This window comes from Artibeus jamaicensis, unplaced genomic scaffold (assembly GCF_021234435.1).
Source record: "Artibeus jamaicensis isolate MK-2021 breed Jamaican fruit bat unplaced genomic scaffold, CSHL_Jam_final contig_3126, whole genome shotgun sequence".
NCBI lineage: Eukaryota > Metazoa > Chordata > Mammalia > Chiroptera > Phyllostomidae > Artibeus > Artibeus jamaicensis.
In genome coordinates this window covers 9,322,824-9,339,715 of record NW_026521723.1, presented here as the reverse complement: position 1 = coordinate 9,339,715, position 16,892 = coordinate 9,322,824, and the positions used below count along the sequence as shown (strand labels likewise).

General features: G+C 43.5%; 1 protein-coding gene and 1 pseudogene across 2 annotated transcripts in view; one reads left to right on the top strand and one right to left on the bottom strand.

The window, feature by feature from the left end:
• PLCXD2 (phosphatidylinositol specific phospholipase C X domain containing 2) overlaps positions 1 to 16,892 on the bottom strand; it is a 48,614-nt gene that overhangs the window by 6,349 nt on the left and 25,373 nt on the right. For both annotated transcript variants that reach the window (XM_053663129.1, XM_053663128.1), the window contains exons 3-4: positions 11,729 to 12,189; positions 6,413 to 6,654 (exon numbers count right to left, since the gene is read on the bottom strand). In XM_053663129.1, the coding sequence (XP_053519104.1) occupies positions 6,413 to 6,654; positions 11,729 to 12,189 (703 nt within the window). The remainder of the gene's footprint in view (positions 1 to 6,412; positions 6,655 to 11,728; positions 12,190 to 16,892) is intronic.
• Positions 12,360 to 13,265, top strand: LOC119048628 (40S ribosomal protein S25-like; annotated as a pseudogene).

Sequence of the window (16,892 nt, the reverse complement as noted above, 5' to 3'; positions counted from 1 at the left end):
TACATACCATATTTATCAGTCAATCTGTCACTCTATCCTTCTATCAATCTATCTTACATTTTTGACAAATTCCAACCGCACACATCCATGCGCATAGCCCCAACACCTCAGTATGCATACCATTAACTAGGGTTCTAGATTTGTTTTCAAGTTCTCTTTTGGGATAATGCCTATATCCACTAAAATGCACAAATCTGAAGCATCTACCAGTTGAGTTGTGACAAATGTATACACATGACCCATCCTCATATCAAGGTACAGAACCTTATCAGCACCCCAGAAAGTTCCTGCATGCACCTTCCCCTTCAATCCCTGCCCCCATCTTCTCAGAGGCAACAATTACATTGATTTTTTTCTACCACAGATGAAGTTTGCCTGTTCCAGAACTTCATATAAGTCATGCAATATGTATTCTTGGGTATGAGGTTCTTTCTTTCAGTGAATGGGTTTGAAATTCACCCATGTTGTGGCTTGCATCCACACTTTGCTCTTTTGTTTAAATAGCTGCATAATATTCCATTGTATGAATATCCTGTAGCATGTTTTTTTGCCTTTTATTTTATTTTTAAATATATTTTATTGATTATGCCATTACAGTTTTATTTCCTCCCTTCATTCCCCTCCACCCTGCACACCCCTCCCCCACCATTCCCCCCTTTAGTTTATGACCACATGTCTCAAGTTCTTTAGATTCTATATTTCCCATACTATTCTTGCCCTCCCCCTATCTATTTTCTACCTGCGGTCTATGCTACTTATTTTCTGTACCTTCTCCCCCCTTCTCCTTCTCTCACTCCCCTGTTGCTAACCCTCTATGTGATCTTCATTTCTATGGTTCACTCCTGATCTAGCTGTCCTCTTAATTTGCTTTTGTTTTAGGTGTGGTTGTTGATAACGGTGAGTTTGCTGTCCTTTCACTGTTCATCTTTTTAATCTTCTTTTTCTTAGATAAGTCCCTTTAACATTTCATATAATAAGGGCTTGGTGATGATGAACTCCTTGAATTTGATCTTATCTGAGAAGCACTTTATCTGCCCTTCCATTCTAAATGAAAGCTTTGCTGGATAGAGCAATCTTGGATGTAGGCCTTTGGATTTCAGGACTTGGAATATTTCTTTCCAGCCTCTTCTTGCCTGTAAAGTCTCTTTTGAGAAATCTGCTGACAGTCTGATGGGAACTCCTTTATAGGTGACTGTCCCCTTATCTCTTGCTGCTTCTAGGATTCTCTCTATTTTAATCTTGGCTAATGTAATTATGATGTGCCTTGGTGTGTTCCTCTTTGGGTCCAACATCTTTGGGACTCTCTGAGCTTCCTGGACTTCCTGGAAGTCTATTTCCTTTGCCAGATTGGGGAAGTTCTCCTTTATTATTTCTTCAAATAAGTTTTCCACTTGTTGCTCTTCCTCTTCCCCTTCTGGTACCCCTATAATTCAGATGTTGGAATGTTTAAAGATGTCCTGAAGGTTCCTAAGCCTCTCCTCATTTTTTTGAATTCTTGTTTCTTCATCCTTTTCTGTTTGGTCATTTTTTTCTTCCTTCTGGTCCACTCCTTTGATTTGAGTCCCAGTTTCCTTTCCATTACTATTGGTTTCCTGTGCATTTCCATTCATTTCAATTAGTTTTGCCTTCATATGTTCCTCTAATTTGTGACTAAAATCAACCAGTTCTGTGAGCATCCTGATCACCAGTGTTTTGAACTCTGCATCTGAAAGTTTGGCTATTTCTTCGTTGCTTACATTTATTGGCTCTGGGGCTCTGAGTTGTTCTTGAGCCGTGTTTTGATCTGTTTGTGCCTGGTACATATGGGGAGTGGAGCTGGCTTGCCTGGGTCACGCTCTCGGGTCTGTCTAGTGGATCTTTCCTGACCGACCTCGCTCTGCTGCTGGTTCTGCCTCTCTTACTGGTTTGGTTTGTTGTTGTCAGACTTCCATATAGTTAAATTTTCTGTGGTTTGGCTGCGTTTTTGTTGCTAAAACTTTGTTGTTTTTAAACTTGGTTGTGTGGAAAGGTACAGTGCTTGCACCTACGCCTCCATCTTGGTGGAAGTCTAGCACATTTATCCATTTTCCTGGTGATGGGTAAAAAGGCTATTTTCAGTTTTTTAATGTTATGAATAAAACTTCTATGGGCATTCTTATACAAGTCTTTTAGTGAACATTTATGCATGTTTCTTGGGATAAAATAACAAGGAGTGAAATTGGTATTACACTCCTTGTTACATTGGTATTTGCATGGTAGGTTTACACTTAGTTTTATAAGAAACTTCCAAATCTTTTCTCAAAGATGTCTGTCCATTGTACATTGCCATCAACAAAGTATGAGAGGTCTGGTTGCTTCACATCTTCTCCAAAATTTGGTGCTCCTGGTCTTTTTAATTTTTGCCGTGTCAGCGGGAGAGTGAAAATACCCCCCGGTGTTTTACTATGCAATTTCCCATGACCATGGCACTGAGCCGCCTGTCCTGTACTTACTGGCAGTTTGAGTGTCTTCTTTGGGAAGCATCTGTTCATGTTTTCACTCTTTCTTTTGGCTATTAAGTTGTGGAAGTTACTTATATATTCTGGATACTAGTTGTTTGTCAGATATAAATTTCGATATACCCCTGCCTCAACCTGCCTATTAATTTTTTCACTGGCATATTTTGGTGAGCTGAATTCCTTAATTTTGATGGAATCTAAATTTTTTAAAATGGTTTCTGTGACTGACTTAAGAAAATTCTGCTGGCGCCCAAGTCACAAATGTATTTTCCTGTTTTCTTCTAAAAACTTTGTGGTTTTAGCTTTTATGTTTCGATCTAAGATACATCTCGACTTAATTTTCATAATATGGTGTTATAAGGTTCAAGGTTTACCTTTTCCGTGTTCATATACAGTTATTCTGGCAGTATGTATGGTTTCTTAATAGAAAAATGCTCACTTAGTTGCTCACATTTTATCATTTGGGGACTCTCCATGTGATACAATGTTTTGCCAAAGAAGCCCATACTTTAGTGACATAAACAGTGATGACAATTTAGTGTGATACTTTCTATATTAGTGGTGAATGTAAAACACCACAGGGAATAGAGAGGGGGGCGCTATGAATTGTCTGCGTAGTTTTGCATCACAGTCAAATAGAGGAGCGTGCAGGAGGCAACCGATGGATGTTTCTCCCTCATCTTATCCACGTCTCTCTCTCCCTCCATCCCCCCGTCTTCCTCTCTATCTAAAATCAACAGACATATCTTTCTGTGAGGATTAAAAACTAACAAACAAACTTTCCTAAAGTGGTCAGTCACATTCTGCTGCCCAGGTGGCAAAACGCTGTGGCCCAAGAACGAAGGGCCCAGATACAGCCTTGTCTTGGAGACAGGGACCTGGAATGCATGGCGGTTCATGAGAAGGCCACAGCAGTACTGATGCATTTAAGACTTTAAGAAAACCATTACTCAGTGTTTTACTATGAAATGCAGTCGCCATCTTCTGGTGATGGTGAGGAAATGAGAATGAAAGGCCCCGTGGCAACTCTTGCTGACTCCATGGGAGGCAAACCTCAGGGCAGCCCTGGAGCCTGTGCAGAGAAATGTGGGAAAGGCACGCATCTGCAGTCTCGGGTGACAATGAGCTCTCTGTCAGCTTGGGTTGCAGGTGTCAACCAAGGCAAGGATCAAATAACCAGGATTATGTACAAGGAAAGGGAACTGTAGAACCCACTGTGAGGAGGAGCCACTTTATTTTCTTAACTCCTGACATTTACCAAGATGAGGGATCAGAGGAGAAGACTGAGCCAGGTATTGCTGACAGACCGTGGGGAGTCAAACCCCAGGCTGCAGAGCAGCAGGTTGGGAATGTCCCTTTGACTGGGAGCCCTGTGCACTGTTTCCGAGTTTCCTTGGACAGGGATGCCAAACCTACTTTGTACCAGGTACTGCAGTAGGCAGTTTCAGGTAAAGACTCTACAGTTTTATGTGGTAATATTGGCCCCATTTAACTGGTGAGAAAACTGTAGCAAACTTGTTAAAGGCCACTCTGTTGTTAAGGGACTGCATTAATTTGGTAGGGCTGGCATAAGAAAATCCCAAAAGCCACAGACCAGGTGGCTCAAACAACAGAAATTGATTTTCTCACTGTCTGAAGGCTGGAAGTCCAAGATCAAGGTGTTGGCAGGTTTCATTTCTTCTGAGGCCTCCCTCCTGGCCATGTACATGGCCACCTTCTTGCTGTCTCCTCACATGGTCTTTTCTCTGTGCACACACATCTCTGATGTTTCCGTGTACCCAGATGTCCTCTTCTTGTAAGAGCACCAATCAGATTGCATTAGGTCCCACCCTAACTGGCCTCATTTTAACTTTATCACCTCTTTAAAGGTCTCTCTCTAAATATAATCACATACTAGCTACTGAGGGTTAGGGCTTCGGCATATGAATTTTCAGGGAGCTAGGTCTCTAGCCATGCAGGGACCTAGTCAGGCCACATCTCATCCCCTGCTTTCAGCCTGTGTCCCCTTCTACAGCCCCATGGCTGCTCTGTCCTCAGGCTTGGGCAAAACTTCCTGTCATTTGATTTTAGTAGGAGTGCAGTTTTTTAATAATCCAAGGGAAATGATCATAGAAATTCAGTCAGAATTCTATTCATATTCCTTTTAGAGTAATGAACCAATAACACAAGATTTCAGGTCTGCAAGTCACTTAAGAGTTGGGGTGAGGCGAGGTTAACTCTCTGCTGAGAAAACCCCCCTCCACATTTTAGGAAAATATACCTTGTCTTTTTCCTCTTGGTTAAGCTGATAACCAGTGCCCAAAGCCAGTTGGACAATGCCCCTATGTGCCACAGATAGGACAGATCTTCTGGGTGTTGACACTCCGGGGAAGGCCCTGTGACAACTGCTTTTTCCCTGTGCTTGTTCGATAGCCCAGAGGAAATGACAGGCCGTGCTGGGGTTAGGGAAGCCGAATTTCTTCCTTCAGCTGATGTGGAGGCCTGGGGTGCAGGATGCATCTCTGTAACATTCTTGAGACCAGAGGGAGTGCAGATGCCCATGTGTCCTTCAGCCCTGGAGACATCTATCTGCCTGCTGCCACTGGGCCAGGGCTCCAGCATGCCAGGACGCCTTGGCTTTGGGTGCAGACTGCCATCGTCACCACTAAGTCCGGGAGCCTGGTGCTTCATCCGCAGCCAGATCACAGCTCTGGGAATTTACATGTACGGAAAGCATTGAGACTTCATGGGTTCACAGCTGTAATCAGAAAGATCTGACCAGATTTAGGTGCTAATCAGGCAATCTCAGGCCAGTGGAGCAGAAAGAACAGGACTCTGAAATGTCTATATCAAGTCATTGCCGAACACTGAAAAGGGCAACAGTCCAGCAATCAGAAGTCCAGAGTTGAGACATATTATTGACTCTTACCAGCTATGTAGGTCTGGGTCACTGAACCTCACTGAGCCCCATCTGAAATGGAGACAATAATGTGTTCTAGACCAGGAGTCCCCAGTCTCCAGGCCGCAGACTGGGCCTCTTAGGAACCGGGCTGCACAGCAGGAGGTGAGCTTGAATGTAATGCACTTGAATCATCCTGAAACCGTTGCCTGCAACCTCTGGTTGATGGAAAAATGGTCTTCCATGAAACTGGTCTCTTGTGCCAAAAAGGTTGGGGACTGCTGCCCTAGACAACATCCCCTCCTGGTAGCTGGCTTAATTTAAGAGTGAAATAAAATCATCTACAAGAGGGTACTATATATTCAAAATACAATATATAAGTATAACTTATCCTTATTTTAAAATATGCTCTCTTCTTCATTAGTGTGGTTATCTGGATGGACTTTTGTAATAGTGATTTTCACACTGTTTTTAGTCATTTGTATGTTTATTTTTCCTGCTAGACCCTAAGTTCCATGAGGGCAGAGACTGCATTATTCACTGGGTATCCATGGACCCAGCTGCCCCTAGGCACTCAGTCTATGAGTACCAAATTTTAGTATCAAATTTGGAGAGTATTTATGGATAATGTGTACATTTTCATGAAGTATTTAGGGAGCCTTTGGACACAGTTAATGAAGCCACTTCAAATGTACAGCTTTTTCAAATATAAGACAGTTTGTATTGCTATATATTTTTTAAAAATTTAAAAGATTTTATTCATTTATTTTTAGAGAGGAAGGAGAAAGGGAGAGAAATATCAATGTGTGGTTGCCTCTCACTTGTCCCCTGCTGGGAACTGGCCTGCAACCCAGGCATGTGCCCTGACTGGGAATCAAACTGCAATTGTCTGGTTTGCAGGCCCGAGCTCAATCCACTGAGCTACACCGGCCAGGGCTGTATTGCTGTATTTTAAATCTTCATACTATATGGTTTTACTGCTGTTTTTTCTGAAGAGTCTCAAGAAAATTTAAAAAAACCCAACAACTTTATTTTGGGGATGGAAGTAAATTCTCACCTGTGAACCAGAGTGTTCTTAAGGCCACCCACCAGGCCTCGGGCGATGGTCTTCGCTCTGGGGGTGAGGATCGCTTGGGAGACGTGGAAGGCCCCGCGTGGGGCTCGCTCCCCCAGAGTGGTTTCCAAGAAGAGGATGAGCTTGCGCACACTTGTGGTATTTGCCCAGGGCGCTGGGATCTTCTTTCCGGGCCACAGGAAGGGGTATTGCTTGTAGAAGGGGCAGTGGTAGAAAATAAGAACCTGAAACATTCAAAACAGAAAAAGGTGCACGATTCATGAACGAACTGAATATCAGCTCCTTGGCTTTTATGCTGATTGCCAGGAGGAAAGGCAAACAAATATAAACACATGGAAATTCAAATTACTACATATATTTTTAGAAAAACCAATAAGCAAGGGTTAGAGCACTTGCATTTGTCTGACTTGAAGAATCTTAACTTTATCTTTGTCAGCATTTTGAAATATGGTAAAATCCTGAATCCTTGCTCAGACTATGATTTAAAGGAATGCCTAAAATAAAACAGACAGGATCACAAAGGGAATCAACGAGAAGGAAATAGAGCTATTAATCTATTAATTGAATTTGTAATCAATTAACGTATGTTTCATAATAAATACATTAAATAAAAGTATTTTATAGTATGTATAAGGTCTATAATTTTGAATTAATGAATATAAATGATATTTCAAGATATGTGCAGTAACTGATGTGATACAAAAATATATGTGATTTCTACAGGGACAAGTCACAAGTGGGGGCTAATCCCTCATACCTGCCTGCACTCATAATCCATGAGCACCTAATTTTCAGTTAAAGGCTAGTGGGAATAAATACATAGTTTTTTCTATCAAAATTCATAGACTTCTTATACTCTTCAGAACCCATGTGGAGAACCCCTGAGGCCGCAAATTATGGCTCAGATGCTCACAGAATCGACGCTGAGCCTTGCAGTGGGGATGAGCACACTGAACTGACTGGGAGGATGCAGATTTCCAGTGGTGCGTGCCAACTGTGAATGAAACGGTCCTTCCCAGGGGAGAGCAGGAGCAGACTGGAGGCTGGGAGGGCTTCCAGGAGGTGATGAGTCTCCCACGGGACCTCTCAGGATGCTGGTGATTTTGAAAATAACTAGCAAGCTGCATCCATAGCATTAATTAGTTTCTGAGAGGCAGCTGGGGAACAGGGAATTGCTATTTTGGTTGTCCCAATTCAGAGCCCTGCTGCTTAGGTTTCTAGAAGTAATGTATGTTTCCCCCTTGGGGCACCAGTGAGCTCTACCTGGAGGAATGTCTGTGTGCTATTTACACTCCCTGGACTGCAGTGCATGGATGGCTGGACTGGGAGCATGGTCTCCAGGCACCCAAGGTGGACTCTGGGTGTGTGTTTCGTTTGCAGTGCCTGTTTAGCTCCTAACTAAGGTGCCTGACTAACTGCTCCTGAAGGCCTAGAGGTGGGGAGTGCCAGGTGTGAAGCACTGAACAGGCTAAGAGATGTTCTTGTTTTTAATGGTTTTGAGTAATGTCTGACTGACTCTTAATGATGTCTGCGGTAAACGGTGTGTTAATGAGGTTAATCGCGGGCTCCTTGTAAGCAGATTGTCCGGGAGATTGAGGAGGATTTCCTGCTGGCGTTGTAATTGGCTGGTTGGGAAGGCTGGCGTCTCCAGAGTCTGTGAGTGAGGAAAGCTGGACTGTGAACCAGACTGTGGGAAAGGCAGGGGCTGTGTGATCTTCGGAAGGGGCCGTCCACCCACTGCCTGAGATGCCTATACCTGGGCAGAGTGTCAGGGCAGGAGAAGACAGTGCTCCCCTTTCCTTAGCCTTGCAAAAAGTACAAATTATGCAAAAGAAATTTTATGCCTTTCCTCAAGAGCCTTCTTGAGGAATCTGATCCTAAAGGTGCCAGGGAGAATTTCTATTTACAGTAGGAGGGTGGCCTAGCAAACCAACCCTCATTCTGCAGGATTCGAGGGCCAATGCTCCTTGCCCAGGGCCTGCGTTTTTACATCTTCATCGCCAGCTCGCTCTGCTGCGTTTTTCTCTGAGATACCTTCCCTTCCAGCTCAGCAATGTATGTTCAGTTTTTCCTTGAGACTCCGACTTAAAATTTCATTTCCTTTGAGAAATATTCCTTCATTGACTTCCTTTTATTTGGATTGGTCCTTTCCTGGAGGCCTCTGGGTTGTAGATTTACACTATGTACTATTTTTCCATTGATTAAACACAAAACCCCTTTCCTTCATATAGTACATTTGAGGCAGCTTTATTTTGCAACTGTGTATCAGCTGTTTTGTATCTTACCAGTGTTATGTATTCTTACCTTCTCAGTAAGATTCTAAATACTGCCAATTTGTAGATTAAATTTTCTAATTCATTGTACCCTGGAAACCCACAGCCACTAATGTACAAATACGTATCTCTGAGCTGTGATGTAATTGCATGGTAACTAAAGGAAATGTAACTGGATGGGGATACACTTCTTGCTATTAACTTGTACTAATAGTAAATTGCATTTTTGCTCAGGGGCTTACATGCAATGCATCTCATTACATAATGAATAAAGTTTAGCCACCAGTATGGTCCAGTGCGGGCAAATGGCTGAGGACTCTGCCATCTCTTTGTTTTGTTTTTAAGAAGAGACCTGCCAGGGAAAGCTTTGGGAAAGGAAGAACAGGGAGAGCCTAGAATTCAGATTAATGACATTCTCCCTTTTTCTGATGTGTTGTCACAGTATCTTTATAATTTCAGCCTTATTTATAGTTGGATGATACAGATTAGCCCATACTTAAAAGCTGTGCTACATTGTCACTGTGCTGTGAGAAAGTCACTGTCTGTGTTACTATCCATTATTTCTGAAGACACCTGTTACTCCCACGGATTTCTAAGCAATTCAGTATGCAGTACGGCAGCCTGTCCAGAATACCGCCTGTGGGTGCAATTCTAAAGCTATATTTATAACAGATACCTGTTCATAAACTTAGCTGCACTCAAATTTAGCCATGCTGGAATCCCAGGACTCTGAAGCCCTCCCGCGGATCTCCCTCCTTTCTCCCATTCCGAGAGCCCTCTAGAGCCCCTGATAGGAGGGGCTCATGAAAAAAAGAGTGTTTTCATTTGCATGATCTATAACACTAATTTTGTAAATTGCCAAGCCGTGTGAACAGCCCTCAGAGCATGAGGAGCTTCGGGAACACGGGGAGCCCAGCAGCCTGGGGGGGCCTCCCGGCTCTTCTCTCTCACTAATGGTGCTCTCCCAGGCAACTAGCTCAATCTCTCTGCACCTCAGTCTGCTCATCTGCAAAGAGAGAATAATGACCAAATACCTATCCCATAGTGTGGTTGAAAGGATGAAATGAGTTAATCCTTCTACTGAGCACATTGAAAGGCTGGGTCAATGTTAGCTGGTATTGTTGCTGCTGTTATAATTATTTAGTATTGTAAGAGAGAGACTCAATTGGGGGAGAAATCTCTCCACATGAGATCTGTGAGTCTAGATGTATATAAACTCATGTTTGGAAAAAAGAGGTGTGATAAATATTTGGTAAACCATCACTTACACACTTTTTTGTGAGAAATAGCTTAGATAAATTTTAACAGATACTAAGAGTTGATTCATTAGCCGCTGGAGTCTCTGGCCTTAAGCACTGTCATGAGTGTGCAAAGCAAGCTAGTATTTCCAATATTTCAGGCCAAACCTGGAGGTTAGCCTGAATCCTCTCTTCCTTTCACACCCTCAGTCCCAGCCACTAGGCAACCCTGTTGGCTCTCCTTTCCGATAGATTCACAAGCTGACCTCTTCCCCCAACAGTCTTCTCCCTGGTTTCCCTATTGCCCCATTCCACCTATACCAGGTGTCTTCCTGGTAGCCAGAGAGAGAGCCTTATAACCTAAGTCAGATCCCAGCACCCTGTGCTCAGAATCCTCCTCACCCGGAGTGAAAGCCAAGTCCCTGCAGTGCCCCGAGGCCCACACAATCACCCCTCCTTTCTCTGCCCTCCTCTGCTGCTCTGCAGTCCAGCCCCGCCCCTTGCTTTTCCTCAGCGGGGTCAGGAACACTCTCGCTGAGGCCACCCCACCCCTTGCTCCTCGCTGGGAAAGCTCTTCCCCAGTACCCATGTGATTAACTCCTTCGAATGTCATCTTGCGGGAGGGCTGTGTTGATCAACCTATTTAAAATTGTGACCAACTCTCCAACCCACAGAAGTCTGGCTCCCCCTCACCATGCTTGACTCTCTTTTTCATGGCTCTTAATACCTTCTGTCATTATATATAATGTATTTATTATGTTTATTATGTAGGAACTGTCTCCCTCCACATGAACAAAAGCTTCATTAGGTCAAGGATCTTTGCTGTATTTACTAATTTATTCCAAGTGCTTAGAATGGTACTTCCTTTGCACATACGTGGTGTTCAAAAAGTTTTTGCAAGTGAATAATCTTTAATTGATTTCTAATTAAAAGCTCTTCTCTAAGTTCAAAAATAACTGCCTGCTGACGATGCTTTGGTTAATGCATCTATGAGCAAGTGAGCAACTATGAATGAAACATACTTCCTTTTTTTAAAGAGAGTCTAAATTGGAAGCTGACACTTTCTGGAGCTCTTCTCTCCCACTGTGTACCATCCTGTGGGATCAGAGCAGAATGTATCCAAGGCCCACATTCCTTTTCTTGAGTAGGTCCCTCCTGGGTCTGGGTGTAGGGGCTCCTCTCAGCACAAGCAACCTGGCGGTTCGTCTCCCAGCTGGGATCCCTCCCACGGGTTCTTCCTTCCTTAACTCTCTCCAACTATGACCCAAATTCTGTAAAGATGGCCTTTTAAAATATTAACGCACCTGAAAGGATAACTTCACATGCCTTTGTCAGCTAATGCTTTTACTTAGCAAGCAATACTTTGTCGGGGATTATCTGACATTGAGTTGAAGGCAAGATTAAATAGTCTGTCCCTGAGGGAAAGCAGGAGGGTGAAAATGGGATTTTATGGGAGAGAGTCAAACAGTAGAACCAACTGGTTCAATTTCATAACGTTGCCTTGATTTGGTTCTGATCAGGCCACTTGAAGGCAATTTAGATGCCAAACAGGTTGCCAAAACCGTTTTAAATACTTGGCAGGTGTTCACCCCCATTCAAGGACCTCCAGGGGAGCCCATGGAGCTACCCTAGAGCCCAGGAACCTGTGTCAGTGTATTAAATATTCTCCCCCAACTATGCCTTCTAGATTGAGGGCCCGGGATGGAGCTGTCTGACAGCTGGCAATATGGAAAAGGCAGAAATAGTTCTTTTCTCGCCCTGGGAAGCTCATCTCAGTTTCCTCCTACCTGGCACTTCTTCTCCCACAGGATCTGCAGGGTCAGACTTTCCACACTGCAGGCTGAGCAGAGCTTGTTTCCAAAGGCCTCCTGGATTCGGTGAACCAGATGTTTGTGGTGGGCCTCGTCCATGGCGTAGAAATGGTTGAAGTCCAGGAAGACAATCTCTCGGGGGTGCTGTGTAAGAAACGTGTCAATCTCCATCAGCCCATCCCAGACCTTGATGCCGAAAAGCCCGTGGATGAAGTAGATTTCCTGGTCAGCATCCCCTGGCTTGGAGGACACGCGCAGGTCGAAGTAGCGGATCCCAGCCTCTAGCTGTTCTCGGAAGGTCAGGTTCTGAGTCACAGACCATTTCTTCATCAGCTTCTTCACCAAGGAGATCCTGGCGAGGCGTATGATAGCTGGGGTTTGGTCAGGTCCCACGGGAGACTTCTCATCCACCCAGTAGCTGAATGAATCATGGGAGCCTATACAAAGGAATAAAGGTGAGCAGTGCAGTTGAGACTAGACCTGGCAAAAATAAGCCAACTGACAGCAAAACAAAAATTAGGAGCCAAATACACACCAAAGAGTTGTAAACAAATATTTGCAAAAAATTTTCAGCTTGCTAGGAATGGAAAAACCACAAATAAAAGCAATGGTATCTTTTTATCAGCTTGTTAAGCCTGGGGTAAAACTATAATCCTTCTATATTGCTAGTGTAAGCTACCTTAATAAATACCCTTTTGGAAAGCAATTTAGAAATATGCTTGAAAAAAGGAGCTTGAAAATATTCATGCCACTTCATCTAATTTCATTTTGGGAAAGCCGTTGTGAGGAAATAAACTAATTCTGGAAAAACAAAGGTTTGCTGAAGAATAACCATTATAGAGACAAACTGGAGGTTGCTTGAGTACCCCTCACAGAACCATCATCGGAACAAAGGCTACGAAAACCCTGTGCCACCTCGGCAATGGTGGGATGGCATCTAAATTCTAGGAAAGGCAGAATTTGAAAACAAAACCCCGACTTGTTTTTATGCTTCCGTAAATACTAGTTTGCTATTGTACGAATGAGTCTGTAGGGCACATTGTGTCAAGGTAGCACTGGTAGCAGCTGCTCTCCAAGTTCACTGTGCCGCCCAAGGATGACAAGAAGAAAAAGGATGGTGGAAAGGTGGCCAAGAAAGAGGACAGAGACCCAGTGACTAAGTCTGAGAGCAAGCCAAAAAGAAGAAGTGGTTCGAAGGCAAAGTTCAGGAAAAGTTCAACAACCTAGTCTTTTTTGGCAAAGCAACATATGACAAACTCTGTACGGAAGTTCCCAACTATAAGCTTCTAATTCCAGCTGTTGTCTCTGAGAGACTGAGGATTGTGGTTCCTTGGCCAGGATGGTCCTTCAAGAGCTCCTTAGTGAAGGGTCTGTCATTCAACTGGTTTCAAAGCACAGAGCTCAAGTAATTTACCCCGGAAACACCAAGGGTGGGGATGCCCTGGTTGCTGGTGAAGACGCATGAACAGGTCCCTCCAGATGTACATTTTGAAAAATAAAACTTCACTAAGTAAAAAAAAAAATGAGTCCATAGGAATGACTTCTTGACAGATCAGATAAACATCTGGAGGAGTTCCACACAGGTTAGCTATAAGGTCTTTTTTTCAATTCATCGCTTAATGAGTTGAATCTGCTATTAAAGAATCAATCACATGTTTCCTTCCTCTGCCTTAAACTGCAGGAGGGTAGGCTTCCTCCTAGACCCTGAGATGATCTTATTGTTATAAAGTATTAGAAGCCACGATAGACACAGTTCTAACTATAGTGAGAAAATATTTCTAAGGTGAACATGATCTTTAACAAGTACCTTTCAGTTTGTCACTGGTTTCCATCTAGGGTCAGCCGTCACTATCAGGTTAGTCCTGTGACCGGCTCTGCTACTGCGGACTCTGCACAGATGGCTGTGCTTTGCAAGCAAAATCAAGGAGGAAAATGCCCTTGTTCCGACACCGTCAGTGGTGTTCCCAACCACTACCGTGCATGTTTGAATTTAAATGTTTAATTCCTACTAGATCGTTGTTTCACCAGTTGTCTGTGTTACTAAATCTTAAAAGTGTGCATTTCATGCACACTATAGAACTTCACAGAACTCTACTGTTTTGTGCTTTATTATTCCCATTTCCTTGCAAATAAGTCATTCTGGGATGGCTTTACTATTTTATCTTCTCAGAAATAAAGTGGAAAAGGGAAAAAAGGTGACAAGCAATGCATTATTTTTATGTAGTCTCTACAACATGGAGAATATTCAGTAACTATTAAGAAAAAAGATATTTACCAATCATTAGGCAAAGCCAATTTGCAAGCAAGAAAATTACTAGCATATTTCAGGTAAAGAAAATGCTGTTACTTCTAGAAATGTAGAGCAAGTCTCCCTGGATTTTCCATGTTGGTTGTTTCTGTTAACGAGACTCTTTGGATACTTGCCTAATGCTCTGCTTCCTTTGGCTGCACAGAAATAGGAAATCTTTATACCTCCTCATTGAGAGATTTATTATGAATACATTATATATAGATGGTGAAAAGCCAGTTCTCTCCTCTCTTTAACTCCTATTAGCAGCCCAGCTGTTCAGGATTGAGTGTGCAGTACAGCACGAGGTGCACATTGAACTTCATTCTTCTCTGGGTATCAGGGAACAGCCATTATCCAAGCAGGGGAGGGAAGGCAAATCCCCTCTGGAATTGTCTTCTGGCTGCTGAGCCCAGTCTCATTTCCAGAGGGAGATGTGCTAACAACCTCTAATGCTTTTCTCCAAGTCTGAGGGCTGTGCAGCGGTGTGACAGTGATGGGGCCCCAGGGACCATTTCTGCTTAGCCAGGGCCACACGTGGTACCCAGCCCATCCCGCAGAAGAGGGAGCGCCAGCACAGTCCCTGGGAACAGTCTCTCATTATCTCTTTGCTCCCTTTCCCATTGCCCCCCTCCTCTCCGACATCCTGTGTCCAGAGCTGCCCTCCCCTCCCCTTGACAGGAAAGGACAGGACAATGGAGCAGATTGTTTGCTGAATGTTGCCCTACCTAGGCTGACAGCAGTCAACACCAGCCTTCACTCTAACTACTAGCAATGTTTTTTCCTTTCTACTTATTTTTTCCCCCAGGAAGCTTTTGCCTCATATAGAGTGGGGGAAATAAAATTGGTACTTGAGCCATTCTATTTTTAACAGGATAAAATGCCCTCCTCTATCCTGCACATAGAATACTTAACAGATATGCAACCTGCAAATAGTTCTGACTTAAAAAATCCTAATATTTCACACCCCAAGTTCATTACCAGAGCTTCACCTTCTTCCTACACCTGATAGAAGTTATTTCACTCTTCAAAGAATGTCTATAGCAAGGGCTCCTTTTCTCTATGCCAGGGATGTATGGATTAAATTCAAGCATCCTCCTGAAGAGGAAAAGAAAAAACCCTGCTCCGTCGGTCCTTCCTTTCTTCTCTAAGAGAATAGCTGTGTGGGAGTCATTAGAAAGAGCAGCTCCATGATTTCTGGTTTGTTTTATGACAGGGTTAGAAGTTGAGGCCCTCTTCCTGCTGTGATTTCTGCCACAGAAAGTATTTTTGCTGCTACTGGCCCCTAGTACCTATGCATCTTCACTCACCCCTCTCCATGGCTTTTAGAGAGATAAATCGCTCTCTAAAATAGATGTAAGTGGTACTCTTTACCTGAAGAACCAAACAGAGCACTTTCCCTCATTCGCCTTACCCTTTCAAGTCTTCTTTTCCCTTCTCTTATCCTGTCTTCTCTTTCTTGCTGTCAAATTCTTGCAAGCCAGTCCCACTGCTTGGTCTCCTATGATCTACTCCCTTTTCCCATACAAGGCCACTTCCTATCTTTCCCCTGTTGCTTCTGGTCCTTAGAACCTTCGAATCAACAGCTCCAAATGGCTTTCTTCTTCCTGGCTTCTCTGAGGGTTTGCTAAGTTGGCTCTTCTCTGGAACTTTCCATTCCCTTGTCTTCCAAGAAGGTTGGGAATACACTTCAAGGTTTTCCCAACCTTCTGTTAACACTCCCTTTCTATCTCCTTTGCTGGCTCCTCATCTTCCTTCTTATTCCAGATTTAAACGTTTTTCAAGGATCTCTATTCTCTGCCTTCTCCCATCTTTTCATTCACTCCGAGTTCAACACAGTGCCATCATCCAAATGAAACCAAAATCTTCACTTCTAGCTCAGATTCTTTTAAAAGTTCCAACTTTGTCCCCAACTTCCTGCTGTGGTCTTCCACCTAATGGCCCTGCTCACACAACAAAGTACACATTTTGGAAGCCCAGCCACCGTGCTGCCCAGACCCTACAGTACCTCTCTCAAATTTCTGCTGATGGTTCACTCAGTTACTCAAATTGGAAACTTGGATTCAATTTAGATTCTTCCTTCTCCCTCACCCTTTGCATCCAACCAGTTACCAAAAGTTTGCATTTGACTTTTGCAACATATATCAAACCTATCTCTTCCTTTAATGTTCAACTGCCCCTACCTGGCTCATACATTCATTACCTATCACGTAATCAGGACCAAAAGAACCTTGACTTTTCTTCTTTCACCCCAGCCAAAAGTTAATCATCTCAGGATATTGTGAATATGTAATTTTCCTTCTCTCCCCTATCTCCCAAACTGGTTCAAACTCTGAGTGCCGCAGTTTAGGACTCCTTTCAGTGCGGCTTCAGTGCATTGTTTCAGGCTCTGCCAGGCCCCCACGCCAAGCATCTGCTGATGTGCCATACTCATTGATAGGCAGGCTTCTTCCTGCACTCTGTTCACTTTCTTCTGCTGATACCATCCATAAAATATTCTCTCAGCCCAACTCTGTCCACACCTCTCCAGCACTTACAACCCCAGGCAGGAGGTCAGGCAGGTTGCACAGCCCCATCTCAGTTTTCTCATCTGTGAAATGAGCACAATGGTACCTACCACCACACAAGTTGTGACTGTTAGAATGTAGGCAAAGTGCTTGGGACAATCCTGACACATGGTGATGTCTGAATTATTGTTATTATTATTATTAGTTATCACTGTTAGTTAGAAACTAGAGGTGGCAAAGGTGATTAACTGAAACTCTTTATCTTAAATACTTGGGGTCTGGAGGACTTTCTTTCCTGAAGAGGTGAGCCTCTATCCTGCTGTAGCTTCCACTCACTCTCTTGGTC